At 34.8% G+C, this 15,523-nt stretch overlaps 1 protein-coding gene across 1 annotated transcript; it reads left to right on the forward strand.

Moving 5' to 3' along the window:
• Positions 1-5,001: 5,001 nt before the first annotated feature.
• On the forward strand, positions 5,002-13,538 carry LOC140879741 (protein ROOT HAIR DEFECTIVE 3-like). The gene is made up of 23 exons (XM_073283606.1): positions 5,002-5,141; positions 5,955-6,104; positions 6,743-6,809; positions 6,889-6,991; positions 7,425-7,495; positions 7,597-7,660; positions 7,733-7,798; positions 7,939-7,986; positions 8,064-8,126; positions 8,224-8,280; positions 8,598-8,756; positions 8,837-8,905; positions 8,992-9,083; positions 9,590-9,668; positions 9,896-10,061; positions 10,383-10,507; positions 10,817-11,079; positions 11,178-11,274; positions 11,376-11,537; positions 11,775-11,879; positions 12,051-12,145; positions 12,248-12,344; positions 12,994-13,538. Exons 1-23 carry the CDS (start codon positions 5,138-5,140, stop codon positions 13,231-13,233), a joined length of 2,442 nt encoding a protein of 813 aa, XP_073139707.1. The 5' UTR covers positions 5,002-5,137; the 3' UTR covers positions 13,234-13,538.
• The last annotated feature ends 1,985 nt before the right edge of the window (positions 13,539-15,523 follow it).

Below are 15,523 nucleotides of genomic sequence, written 5' to 3' on the forward strand. Positions count from 1 at the left end.
CGCTCCCACGCCTGTTGAGCTGTACAAAAAATTAAAAAAAGACAGAGAGCCATGCGCGGGCGCCCCTATCCATCTGAGCGCCCGCGCAGCCGCGATTATCAGATTTCAGAGTTTGATTTTGTAAGGAAATTTTGGGTTTTCTTTGGGCTTTTCTTGGACGATTTTAGTGGCAATAAAAGGAGATATTTAGGCACAATTTGAGGGAAAAAGCCGCACAATAGCCGCACAGAATTTGACAAGAATCTAGGGAAGAAGAAGCGGCACCCAAAACAACACAACCACGTACAACTACGTATTCAAGTAGGCTTGAGACACGAATTTGAGACGTGGGAGCGATTGACAAGGGATAACCGAATCACAAAATAGAGAAAATTCATCTGGGGATAGAGAAAATTATTCATCTGGGGATAGAGAATCAACTCTAATCTGTGATTTTTATTATCTGTCTTGATTTATTATGAGATTTTTGAATATGTCTATGTGTTTAATTATTTCATTATAAACTTATTGGTTGTTTCTAGAGATTGACGGATCTTAATTTGATTTTCATGTTTTGAATATTATTTTGCCTAATATTATTTGTTTTTAACAATTTATTTGTGTATTCTTGATTTGATTGTCTTTCAATTTACTGGCCATAGATTGAATGTTAAATTTATTTGAAATCTGGCACTCGGGAGAGGAAATTTTGAATAGGATCATAGAAAAACACAACCTAGGATTTTTGTAGAGTTCGGGAGGCTTACATGTTTCTTTGAGGTCATTGAAAGAGAACCATAGAACTTGATTAAATTATTTTGTTGTTTGATTTCTGATAGGGATATCGAAATTATCATTAGAATAATAATATTTACTCGGCGCTCGGGAGAGGCAGTAAATAAATGACTAAGTTTGCGGAAAAAATGGGGATGATGCTCCATTCGGGCTATAGACGAGGGGATTGAAATCCGAATCCTATCTTTAGTTATAGCTAAGTTTGCGGATAATTTATAGGGCTAAAACAAAACTCGGGTGCAAAATCCGGCGTTATGAAAAAGCTGTGATATACCTTGAAAAGTCCTTTTGAACTTAGTGAGTAGACGTTGAACTTGGTAGCGAGTGTTTTGAAACTAGAGAGAGGAGTTTATGAATCTATGAAACAAACTTGTTAAACTAGTGTATCGAAAGTGAGGAGGATAGGCAAGATTGACAAATCACACACACATGAAAACTCTTGAGAAAATTACTTACATGTGGGTTGAATCTTGAAATCAAATTCGGAGGCCGACTATATTACTCATTATTGTTTTGATCGGTACTAGCAAAAGTCTAAGTTTGAGTGGATTTGATAAGTGTAATTTATTCACTTAATTTATATATGATTTGACTTGGCTTTTGTGATATATCGAGTGGGTTTTATACATATTTGTTGTTGTTTTTGTGAGATGCAAGGATTGGAGTTGAAGTACCGAGAAGAAACGGAAAGAGGAATTATGGACAACAAAATTCAAAAAATTACTGGGATTGTTTGATACATCTAAATCCAATCTTCACCGTTCATAATAAATTTTAAGAATCTTTGAAGCTACCGTCAAAATTTCAGCTTGATCCGATGGTTATATTGTGAGATATGAGTTTTTTGCAATTTGCTGCACAGCAGAAATCCGAGAGCCATGCGCGGGACGCCCCTATCCGTCTGCGCGTCTGCGCCTGTTGAGCTGTACAGAAAAATAAAAAAAGAAAGAGAGCCATGCGCGGGCACCCCTATCCATATGAGTGCCCACGCAGTCGCGACTATCTGATTTCAGAGTTTGATTTTGGAAGGAAACTTTGGGTTTTCTTTAGGCTTTTCTTGGAAGATTTTAGGGGCATATAAAAGGAGATATTTAGGCACAATTTGAGGAAAAAAGCCGCACAAGAGCCGCACAGAATTTGACAGGAATCTAGGAAAGAAGAAGCGGCACCCAAAACAACACAATCACACACAACTACGCATTCAAGTTAGCTTGGCACACGAATTTGAGAAGTGGGAGCGAACGACAAGGGATAATCGAATCACAAAACAGAGGAAATTCATCTGGGGACGGAGAATCAACTCTAATCTGTGATTTTTATTATCTGCCTTGATTTATTATGAGATTTTTGAATATGTCTATGTGTTTAATTATTTCATTATAAACTTATTGGTTGTTTCTAGAGATTGACGGATCTTGATTTGATTTACATGTTTTGAATATTATTTTGCCTAATATTATTTGTTCTTAAAAATTTATTTGTGTATTCTTGATTTGATTGCCTTTTAATTTACTGGCCATAGATTGAATGTTGAATTTATTTGAAATCTGGTACTCGGGAGAAGAGATTTTGAATAGGATCATAGGAAAACGCAACCTATGATTTTTGTAGAGTTCGGGAGGCTTACAAATTCTTTTGAGGTCATTGAAAGAGAACCATGGAACTTTATTAAATTATTTTGTTGTTTGATTTCTGATAGGGATATCGAAATTAGCATTAGAATAAAAACATTTACTCGGCGCTCGGGAGAGGCAGTAAATAAAAATTAAGGGTTCTTGGCCTATAAATTGGAATAGATGATATAATCAATTGATATGATTTGCATGAATGAAAATCGACTGATATCTTGTATCTAGAACCCGTCTCAGATCGTGTACCCAAAGCCATCCTTGAAATTCTGGATTTTTTCTTTTATTTTAGATTATTGAATTTTAAACTTTGATTTTTTAAAAAAAGTTGAGATTATTTTAATTACAGTATTTAGTGTGAATATAAATTTTTAATCCTTGTGGGAACGATACTATACTAATCATATATTAAAACTTGTTACCGTACACTTGCGGGCACAAAAATACGCAACAATATGCCTGATATTTAATGTTTTGCGAGTTAGTTTAATGTTTTCAGGTTGAAATTAATACTGGACTGAAGTAACGAGACTAATCGTCGAATGAAGTTAGGAGAAAATATTTCATAATATGTAAGTTTAATGTTTTAATGCAATTTAAAAGTTGAGAGGAGGAAAACTTTAAAAGTTAGTGTTTGAGACTAACGAGTTAACTTCTAAGCCCATTAGTCACAAACTGATTAGGCGTCAAAAGTTTTTCATTCTTTTCTCTCTTGGACGCCGCATTCTCCCTTTTCCCCCCTTCACGTTCAAAAGCTATGACAAGATTCTTCACCGTTCGAGGCTAGATCGTTTCCAAAGTGCAGGTTAAATCCAAAGTTCAACAATCAGGCAAACTTTTAATATTTTGAAACCACCATTCAAGAGTATAAATATTTTTACTATGAAAATTCATGTGTATTGATGTGTATAGGTTGTATTATGCATGATTTATGAGAGTTTTTTTTAATATCATGATGTAAATTGTGAAGCGTGATTCGTTCTCGATGTTTTGGATGCAAATTTTAAAGATGTTTATTAGTTTAGATGTGAAAGTTAAGACTTTTGGTGTGAGTGTGTTGGATGTGAAATTCTGAATCAAACTTTTAAAAGTTGGATTGTTTTGAATGGATCTTTTCGATTTATCTTGAAGTTTTCATGTGTTTGTTCAAAAATTTCAATGGGTGGGTGGGTGAGTGAGTAGAATTGAATTGGGATCGAAAAGGACAAAAAAACAAAGCCAAAAATCGTGTTTTTCACCCTGCGTGCCGCTGCTTGCGTGCGCAGGCAGCAGCCCAGGTGGAGGAGCGCAGTTTTCTGGCGCCCCCGCGCCTGGAGGTCGCGCTGGGGCGACGCTTGTTGGGCGCTCCAGTGCCCACTACAAGTGCAGGGGAGCAGAAGAAAATTTTTATCCCGTTTTTATGTTCCAAATTCATGTTTGTGATATTTTAAGGTGTTTTAAGTACTTTCAAGAGTTCATATGCAAAAAATTCAAGTTTTGATGTCCGGGACGGACGAAACGAATCACGTGGATCGATTAAGCTATGTAATGCATCTATATGTTATAATTCTTCATGAAATCTATGTTTACATGAAATTCATGAAATCTTTTGAAGTATTATTATGCGTGAATGAGTTTACATCACTTTTAGCATGTATGATGTTTATCACGAAAGTTTTAAAGAGCATGAAATGATGAAGTTATGAGAATTATGATGGATGTGATGTTTCATGATGCATGAAAATATTTTATGTTGTATGTGTAATTGTGGTGACAATACGGGACTGATACTCCAAGATGAGCTTCGGAGGAAATACCTAATAGAAGAGATGATGTTTTAACTACTTAGGGTGACCATTCTTAACAAAAAAATTATTTTTATTGCTATAAATTTATTAGATTTTTTTATTAAAATTAAGTATAAAAAAAGTTTCGTCACACACATCGTGTGTGCAAATATGCTAGTAATAATAATAATAATAATTCGTGTTAGAAACATAGAATACAAGCAGAAGTGATGTGAATAATCCTAGAATCAAAATCGATTTTTTTTAAAAGTAGAATATATCAATAAATTTTTATGAAATAGTTTCACGGGATTCGGTCAAGATCAATCATCCAAATTTGGAATCTTATTGAAGAAAAATGGTTATCTTGTTTCTCTATTGATAAAAAATTTCAATTTTCAGAAATTATCATGATCATCAATAGAAAAGAGGTTTTCCATTTTTTTTTTCAAATGAATAATTTGACTACAAATTGATTATAAAAATAATAATTATTATAATAACATTAATATAAAAAATAGTACAATAACTTATTTGCTTTAAATTTTAGGAATTTAGGAATTAAAATATTACATTATAATTCAAAAACTTTTCATCAATTGAAATGTAAATGACATTGAATATATACAAAAAAACAAAAAATGGTGCTTTTGTGAATTGTGAGTATAAAACAAAAATTATTAATAATATAAATAAATATAAATAACAAATAAATATTCAAATACGTGGGGGGTCCTATTGGTAATTTTGTATTTCAAGTTTATTACATTTTCCTTCTTCTACTTTTTTTTTTTTTTTTTTTTTTTTAAATAATGAATAAGATACAGGTTGAAGTCTTATGTCGTACGAGTACAAATCCCAATTCGAGATCTTCTACTTTGATTCTCTCCTTTTTCTTCTCCAATTTACCGATCTTCAAATCCCCGGGAAGTTCCCAGCTTTGATCGGACCCAATTGTTTCTTGCACACATGGGTAAACTTTTGATCAGTTTCCGTTTCACTCAATTTTTCTTGTTTTTGTTTTCTTCTTTTTTCCATTAAACCCTCAATCTGAATGATGCGTTTTGATTAATTGTTAATGATTAGATTATGAGCTTGCAAGCATAACGTTCTTATTTAATTGTTTTGTGAGTTTAACTACAGGCTTCGGTTTCGGTTTGTTGCAGTAGAGTTAGGATAAGATTTTCGGGTTTGTTCTGGTTATTTCTTGATGTTACTTTTGAGTTCTGATTAAATTAATTTTGTATGTTTGAGTTTTAGGGTTTTTCTGGGTTTGTTGAGTTGTCGCTCCCCCGGAGTAAACTTTGGACAAGAATTTCTGTTTTCTCTGTCCGTTTGTTCTTTTGGTGATATCTCAATAAAACTTAATTTTGGTGTTGATCCTGTGAATTGGTGTTTATCTGGGTTCCTGCGATTTGATGGCTTCGATGAGTTCTTCACTATTGCTCTTTGATTTTTAACTTCGTTGGAAGATGGACCTCGTGCATGATATTTGTTGAAATTCAGAGTATCTGTCGGGTATTCATATGATGATGTAGATTATTAAATTATGGATAACATTCAGAAATGTTTTAAAGTAGTGGAGATTCAGAATATCATATGCTTGCTTAGTTTTGGAAACGTATATATGAGTTATCTTTGTTTTACTTTATGTTTTAACAAAGTGTCCCAACCTAATGGTATGGTTTTCTCAATGTACTCAAGGTACTTTCTCCATTAATCATTTGATGAGCACTCTTTCTGTCTTGTGCTTCGTGTTGATATATTTTCTGTTAATTTTGTCCAGATAAAAACAATGAGTCTTGTTCAACTCATCTCATAGATGGGGATGGTAATTTCAATGCTGCTGGAATTGACAAATTTACAAAAGAAGTCAAACTGGCAGAATGTGGTCTTTCTTATGCTGTAGTAGCCATCATGGGCCCTCAAAGTAGTGGTAATAGTTTTGGAACAATTTTGTATAAGTGACTTTATGATTGATTTATAGTTAATAAACGTATGATGGTCACCGAGACACAGGGATGACCTCGAGCCTAGGTGCAAGGTTAGGCTCACTTTTTGTCGAATCAAGGTGCAGTGAGACATAATATACCTGAATCTAGATATATGGAGAAAATTACATTGCATGTTGTTTGATATGCATTCTACAAAGTATTTGAACAAAAATAAAAATATATATTTATTTTTCTACCATCAAGTATCAATATGAATTGCAAATAAGTTGCATTTTGATCGGTTCAAAATCTCTACTTTGAGACATGCTTAAAGTTCACTCGAGTGTTTAGGTTTGGCAAGATGTGTTCATAATGGTCTTGGTGCGTTCTTCACTATAGAGTTATGTCTTGGCTTGCCTTTCACCTCACCTTGAGCCTATGTGCATGCCTTATGTGCTTTTGATAAATTCGAGTTCTTGGATTCTGGTTTGGTTGACTAAGGAATTTTGCCAACCTAGCACAGATATTGTTTTGTCTACATGATTATGATCATAAATCTTCACGTGGACAGCTGAAATTATTTGTTCATTATTGCTGTTAACAATTGTCAATTAATTTGAACCTTTGGTGTTTTTGACAGGGAAGAGTACATTATTAAATCACCTGTTTGGTACAAATTTCAGGGAGATGGATGCTTTTAAGGGGAGGTATACATGTTTTGAGGCTTATGTTTTGTTTGATTACTTATCAGAATTAAAAGTACCGACATTGTTTCAACTTCATCAGGTCGCAGACCACAAAAGGTATATGGATGGCACATTGTGTTGGCATTGAACCTTGCACACTTGTTATGGACTTAGAGGGTACTGATGGAAGAGAACGAGGAGAGGTTAATATAAATTATTCTTATTCTTATTCTTATTATTTTCTTGTGACAGCACTGTCTTTTCTTTTTAGTGATATATGCTCTTTCACAACACAGTCTATGTTTCTGAGTGCTTAGCCTGTTAGTGTTATGTTAATCTCATCGTTCTGTGTTTGCTCAAAGAGCTAAGTGGAGTCTTATGACAACGCATTGTTAGTTTTTCTTGCTACGTTAAATATATACTTATTAATGAAAAGTTATATTTCTTGAACCTTAAGTTTTCTCTTCATCGCCCCATTCTCTAATGAGCCTCGGTAATATGATTTGGGTTCTATCCAGTGACCAGAATTTAATTAATAGTCTTAACATTTCATATTTGAGAATTCTTATTAGCTTTGAAGTATCTTCATCTTTATCTCTGAATTGATTGCTGGCTAACTGTGTGGCTCCTTTTCAGGATGATACGGCCTTCGAAAAGCAGAGTGCTCTTTTTGCCCTTGCTGTTTCAGATATTGTGTTGATAAACATGTAGGACTGTTGTATCTTAATATAAGTGATCTAATTTTATTATTATTGAATAATGATACCATCAATCAGTTTCTGAATTGGGAGAACATACAATATTGCAGGTGGTGTCATGACATTGGCCGCGAGCAGGCTGCAAATAAACCTCTGTTGAAAACTGTATTTCAGGTAAATTGACATGTGATATATGCCAACGCTTAATTAAGTGGCGATGTTTAACAATTTCTTTATGTTGAACAGGTTTTGATGAGATTATTTAGCCCTCGTAAGACAACTCTGTTGTTTGTTATTCGTGATAAAACACGGGTATTTTCTCCCTCTTGTTTGTCATTTGTTGACGCTCTTGAATATATTGACAGCTTCAAAGTTTTCTGGACCACTGAGTCCCATGGAAGAATTTGTTGGATGCTGGAGCATTATTGTTTTGTTTTTGTACTATATTGCAGACACCGTTGGAGAACCTGGAACCACTTTTGAGGGAAGACATTCAGAAGGTACAGGATAAACAGCATTTCACTGTCTTTTTTGGCCTTTGTTATGGTCGACTTCTAACATTTTTCTTCGTTGGAAGATATGGGATTCTGTTCCTAAGCCACAAGTTCACAAGGAAACTCCAATAAGTGAATTTTTCAATGTAAGACGCTTGATTGGTTGAAAAAACGCTCTTATCTAACCTCTATGTGTGATGTAAAGTTTAACATTGGTTCTCTTTTATATGATTGAATGATAAGGTTGAAGTTGTGGCTCTCTCTAGTTATGAAGAGAAGGAAGAACAATTCAAAGAACAGGTTCAAGCTCTTTCGGTCTTCATGTTATAACGACTATTTGGTTCCGCTATTCAGCAAGTTGTACATTTGTGTGTTTCTGTTGGGAAAAAATGGCTGCTCATGCGGTTATTGGAGAAATGAATCTTACTATTAGACCCATTTTTGTAATAGTTACATAATATTGTTTCTTGCGCATAATATCAAAATTTACTCAGTTAAATACCAACTTCTAAGTTATCATATAAAATTCTACAAAATTTTCTGAAGTATTTGCATTTGAAGCAGGCGAATAAACCATATTGCACCTTACTATTTTAATGTCTTGTAATTTTGTTAAGGTGGCGAACTTAAGACAGCGATTTTTCCATTCCATTGCACCTGGTGGGCTTGCTGGGGACAGGCGTGGTGTCGTTCCTGCTTCTGGCTTTTCATTTAGTTTACAGCATATATGGAAGGTCATTAAAGAGAACAAGGATCTTGACCTTCCCGCTCACAAGGTTCGTTCAAAACATTTATATAGAATTCAAAATTTAATTTTTTAGGAGTTTCTCATTGAAATTTGTCTTTCGATTATTAGGTTATGGTTGCCACAGTACGTTGTGAAGAAATTGCAAATGAGAAGTTCTCTTCTTTTATTGCTAATGAGGTACTTCTCCAGAGGCGTGTTTTGAGGAATAATTTTTGTCTGTGGACATGTTTAATTGTCTAATTGTTGGGTTCATACATCTGTAGGAATGGCGTCAGTTAGAACAGACTGTACAATCCCAGCCAGTGCCTGGATTTGGAAGGAAGCTCACATCAATTCTTGATGTTTGTCTTTCGGAGTGAGTGAGATACTTATATATTTTTTTTTGGCGGGCTAATAAGATTTTGCTTATAGGAGATGCTGCATTTTTAATCCTCTTCTATGCAAGCACCCTTGTTGGATTTGTTGCAATCTCTATACAAGGCCCCAAGAGGATCACTAATGTTTTGATTTGACCAGCCTGATATTATGTAGAAACCTTGTACCTCTCTTGACCGGTGATCATTGTTCATTAAAGCGAATGATATCATCATTTACTCAGCTTAAACATCCCTCATATCCGATTGCTAAATAGAGACTATGGGAGCACTGAAATTTTCATTCAACCATGTCTTAATTTTCTGTTTTGTAGTTTCATGGTTACTGTGAAGAGCCTATGAGCTTGTGAATTTGGGTTCATGAAATTAAGTTTTATATCTTTTTCAGCATTTAATATGGTTATCCAAGTTCATTGGACAGAAATAATAATCCTGCTGCTAAGATTTTGGGGAACCAAATACATTTATCTTGTATTTTCTATGATAGGTATGATTCTGAGGCCACATATTTTGACGAAGGTGTTAGATCTTCAAAGAGGAAACATTTGGAAGAGAAACTTCTGCAAGTAATACCTTTAAGCTTCACGTTGATTTTACACTTGCCTGCACATAAATAAAGCACGTAATGTAACATGAAATTTCATTCCCCTTTTTGCACTTATTTGGATGTCCTTTCTTATTGAATATTGCAGGTATTTTTGATATGCATGAACTGATTTTACATGATCATTGAAATTTGAACTTCTGGACTTGGTGTTTTACGCTGACAGTTTTGCATTCTTGTTTGTACTAGCTTGTTCACCCAACGTACCAATGCATGTTGGGACACATACGCTCTGGAACCTTGGACAGATTTAAAGAAGCTTTTGCTAGTGCCTTGAATGGGGGGAAAGGATTTGCAGTGTCTGCACGGGATTGCACCGAGTTCTTTATGTCACATTTTGACAAAGAATCTGCAGGTACGCGAATTTATGTTAGCCTACTCTATTTATTTTCTGCATAACATCTAATGTCGTTATGTGTTTACTTATTTATTTATTTATTTTAACCGGATCCCTGAATGAAGCACATTAGCATCAACATTTGAAGTTTAAGTTTCTTCAAGTGGCCAGTACCTCGGTATCTTGGCCCCACAATTTATCTTTCATGTGATAGCAACCTCCACACTCGGTGATCTCAATAAATTTGTTATAGCATGTCAAATGAAGTTCCTTTTCAGTGTCCATTATCTGATACGCTAAATATGGTGGCAACCTAGCTGATAACTCTGAGTTTCGTAGATGCGGACATCAATCAAGCAAACTGGGACTCTTCTAGAGTTAGAGAGAAGCTCCAACGCGATATAGATGCACATATTGCTGAAGTTCGTGCTGCCAAGTTGTCTGAACTTGCAACCAAGTATGAGGTATGGGATTTGTTCTGGTTAAACCTGTGATGATAGCAAAATGTTGTGCTCCTCCAAGTGCAAGTGAAATGATTGTTGAAAAATTATTCAAATGTATTTTGCTAGGAATATATTGTCAATGGTTACATGTATTTGTTGGGCAACTTTGTTGTCATTAGTTACCTTCTTTAATATTTGGGTTATTAATTCATCGCTGAACTCCATCAGCTTGAAAGAGATGGTTGTGTAAATAGTTTTTGTTTTATATTATGCGGCATACCAAGTTTCTCCGTGTACTGTCCAACGAATACTGATGATTTTCATTGGCAGACAAAACTGAATGAAGCATTATCTGGACCTGTTGAATCTTTATTGGATGGAGCTAGTGATGATACATGGCCTGCGATTAGAAAACTTCTTCGGCGAGAGACTGAAATTGCTGTTACTGGGTTTTCAAGTGCGCTTTCTGGTTTTGAAATGGATGAGGTCACGAAAAGTAAAATGATATCGAAGTTGGAAGATCATGCTAGAGGAATAGTTGAAGCGAAAGCAAAAGAAGAAGCTGGAAGGGTTTTGATCCGTATGAAAGACAGGTCCTTGCTGTGCTTTTTGCTATCTTGACCTGCAATGCAAACATTTTGAAGCTTCCTCGTGTTTCTATCAATAGGAACTGACCAGGCTTATTTTGCAGGTTTTTAACGTTATTTAGCCAGGATTCTGATTCAATGCCACGGGTCTGGACTGGCAAGGAAGATATTCGGGCAATCACCAAAACTGCTCGTTCCTCTGTATGATTTTCTCTACCAGTGCCTGGTGTGATTAATGATTTATTTTTTTAAAGGCATATTAACTATGTATATATGTGTGTTTATCTCGTTTCTGGCCCTAGTCTTTGAAGCTACTCTCTGTTATGGCTGCCATCCGCCTGGACGATGATGCTGATGCAATTGAAAATACTTTGTCCCTTGCTCTCGTGGAACCACCCAAAAGTGGGACTTCTACAACTAGAAGTGTTTCCATGGACCCTCTTGCTTCAAGCACTTGGGAAGAGGTAGTTAGCATACTTCTATGAATACATTCAAGTGTGCAAAACTTTAATTTTGAAAGAAACATATCCTGTAATTGAAATGACAATTAGATTTACTATGTGACAGTATGAATAATTTGTTTTGTAAGCATCTGTGCTCCTCCTGAATTTGAAGTAACTGAGATTTGTCTTCTCGTGAGCTTGTTCTGCGTATTAAATCCGCTATGAACGAATGACTTATATTGCATTTTCTTAACCCAGGTTCCATCGTCAAAAACCTTGTTAACACCAGTCCAGTGTAAATCTTTGTGGAGGCAATTTAAAACTGAGACAGAGTATACTGTTACTCAAGCCATTGCTGCTCAGGTAGACGTCCTTACCCATTGCTTCAGTCTCACACTGGAATAGGTCACATTATAATACTTGTGCTGGCATCTGCTTCTGCTCTAACGCATCTCCATTCTTTAGGGTTAAAATTTATGGAGATTATTTACCGGAAATTAACAGATTATTACTCGTCTTTTTCTCAAATTTCAGGAAGCTAGTAGACGAAATAACAACTGGTTACCGCCTCCATGGGCTATTCTTGCTATAGTTGTCTTGGGTTTTAATGAATTCATGACTCTATTGAGGTACGCTTATTCTTTATTTTTGTCTTGGAAGTAATTAATTATAGGGTCTTCACCTTTTATTAAAGTCTGTGCTGGAGGATACTCATGCCTGTCTTTTCACAGGAATCCTTTGTATTTGGGCATCATTTTTGTTGCTTTTCTCCTTATAAAAGCCCTTTGGGTGCAATTAGACATCTCTGGTGAATTCCGCAATGGAGCTGTAAGTGAACCATTGCTTATTTTATCTATATTATCTTCTTTAGTTTAACAAAATGCCTTTCTGCCGCAGTTTTTTATGAAACATCTACGGTACATTCAAGTATTTTGTAGGTCTACAGTCTACTAATCCATATTACTGAGGCTTTATTAATAATCCATCTTGATGAGGTCAAATGGAAATCATCAGTTTGAAAATTCTTTGAGAATGCAGTAGAAGTATCCCCAAGTACACTTTAATGGCCAAGTGTCTTTCTTTCTTTTCCATTTTAGATAACAAAAAATCTCGGTTTGACACGGAATTTTAGACATTAAAATATTCTCATGGCTTTGAAAATGAATTTATCAGAATTTCCTGGATGCTTGATCACCTCACTCCTATTCAAACTGCTCTCGTCAAGTGCTCGGTGCTTTTCAATGATTTATCTGTGTAGATTCATTCTGTTGGAAACAGTAGTTCATGAATAAGATTATTTTCTTTGTTTTTGTACTTTGCTGGTGCTACTTACAATCACTTTAAGGCAACAGGATTGGAAATTATCATATAGCTTTCATATTGAGAATCATAGGTTTGATCCAACTGATTCTTCCCATTTTTGGTCTGATTTGTTTTCTTTTTTTCTTTCTTCGTTTTCTTTTTGTTCTGCATGCAGCTACCTGGAATACTCTCAATATCCACCAAGTTTCTCCCTACTGTCATGAACCTTCTGAAAAAACTAGCCGATGAGGGCCAACGACCTACTAATTCTGGTCCTCAACAAAACTCTCCATTTCTGGCAAAGAACTCGACAAATGATCAAAGTCACATGTCATCAGTTGCCTCCTCTGAGGTTACTTCTTCAGAAAATGGAACAGAATACTCTAGCCCCTTGGTGCATCACAAAGCACAGTAAGCTCTTGATCACACCTTTTTACTCGGAGTCTCGAACCTGTCCTTCATATGATTATTTAAACTACAATACCAAGCTCACACATATCACCTTCAAATTACATGTCTCGAAATCATGATTTTGTCTGTTGGGGTGTCGGGGCCTGCTGTTTTTTACCAGTAGTGTCCTTGTTTGTATTATTTTCGTCGTTTGGTTTCGGTTTTGTATCATAGAAACTAAAATCATCGTGTGTATTTCTTGAACTGGTAGTTTTTGCCCCATCTTGTATTTAAATGAGAAATGTAATTCTTCGCGACAGGCTTTCTTTCTGTTGAACTCGAGTCTAATTTATGTATGGTTTAATTCATATTAATAAATTTCTGTCTCATTTGTTATATACGTGACACAATATAAGGAGAAGCATTGAAGTCACCAAAAATATGGAACATGTAGATAATTAAAGTTGTAATATACCAAGTACCTCAATTCATCCGATTTGAATTCAGTCTGAATACAATTATGTGATAGTGATTTGTGAATCTAGCAGTTTTGACTTGGCGACTGGCGAGTCCATACGTTTTGGTGGTTATTATTATTAGTATTATTATTATTATTGTGAAAAAAAAAAATTTTATGGTAAAAAGTAAAAACTCCAAAACTTAAAATATATCAAAGAAGAAGTAAAAATTTATGGTAAAAAGTAAAAACTTCAAAACTCAAAATATATCAAATTCTACATTTCATAAATTTTTCTCTCAATTCAATTGTGTTTTTTTACACAAATGGAGAGATCTATTTATAGATCTCATTTGGAGATTAGTCCAAAAATTAAAACATCATCATCTACATCATCACACACTAATTTTTCATATTTTACAACTCAATATTCAACATTCAACTTTAAATAATAATAATAATAATAATATCATATTTTTAACACTCCCCCTTGTGATGATGATCGTGATATGATGACTGTCTTTATTACGTGTTTTATACTGTCTAGTTAAAAACATTACTAGAAAAAACCAAGTGGGATAAAAATCATAGTAAAGAAAAAAGAGTCCAACCACGTAAACTTCCCCTCATGTTAGCACGAACGATTCTTCACATATTTCGTATATTGCGCATCCCAATATTATATATATGCTTTCTGAATATTGTCGTAGGAAGTGCCTTTGTGAAGAGATCTGATGAGTTCTCACTTGATTGAATGTAACAGATATCGATATCCTTGTTCTTCTCAAGTTCTTGAGTGTAGGCAAAGAACTTTGGGGGGATATGTTTGGTTCTGTCACTTTTGATGTATCATTCTTTCATTTGAGCAATACATGCACCATTATTTTCATACAGCGTCACATGCTTCTTGTCTACTGACAATCCACACGATGTTTGGATATGTTTGGTCATTGACTTTAACCATACACATTCACGACTTGCTTCATGTAATGCAATAATCTCGGCGTGATTTGACGAAGTTGTTACGATTGTTTGTTTCTGTGAACGTCAAGAAATTGCAGTGCCTCCACGAGTAAATACATATCCGATTTGGGAACGTGCCTTATGTGGATCAGATAAATATCCAGCATCAGCATAACCAATTATACTTTGAGTGGTGTCTTTTGAGTACAAAAGTCCCAAATCTGTCGTTCCTCGTAGATAACAGAATATATGTTTAATTCCGTTTCAGTGCCTCTTTGTTGGATATGAGCTGAATTTTGCCAATAAATTTACAGCAAAGATATATCAGGTCTAGTACAATTTGCAAGATACATAAGGGCACCAATGTCACTTAGATATGGTAATTCTGGACCAAGAATAACTTCATCATCTTCACATGGACGAAATGAATCATTTTCTATATTTAATGATCTAACAACCATGTAGTTCTTAATGGATTTGATTTATCCATATTAAAACGTTTAAGTACCTTTTCTGTATAATTTGCCTGGTGAACAAAAATTCCACATTCTTTTTGTTCGATTTGCAAACGCAGACAATACTTGGTTTTTCCAAGATCATTTCGAATTTTTTCTTCAAGTGCATCATAACTTCTTGAATTTTCTTATTCGTTCCAATGATGTTTAAATCATCAACATATACAACAATAATTACACATCCGGTTGTTGTTTTCTTGATGAAAACACAAGGGCATATTGGATCATTTACATATCCCTTTTTCATCAAGTGCTCACTTAGCCGATTATTCCACATTCGACCAGATTGCTTCAACCCATATAATGATCTTTGCAATTTCACAGAATAAAATTCTCTGGGTTTTGAACTTTGTGCTTCAGGCATCTTAAATCCTTTAGGT

Source organism: Henckelia pumila, chromosome 2 (genome assembly GCF_033568475.1).
Source record: "Henckelia pumila isolate YLH828 chromosome 2, ASM3356847v2, whole genome shotgun sequence".
In the NCBI taxonomy this organism is placed as follows: Eukaryota; Viridiplantae; Streptophyta; class Magnoliopsida; order Lamiales; family Gesneriaceae; genus Henckelia; species Henckelia pumila.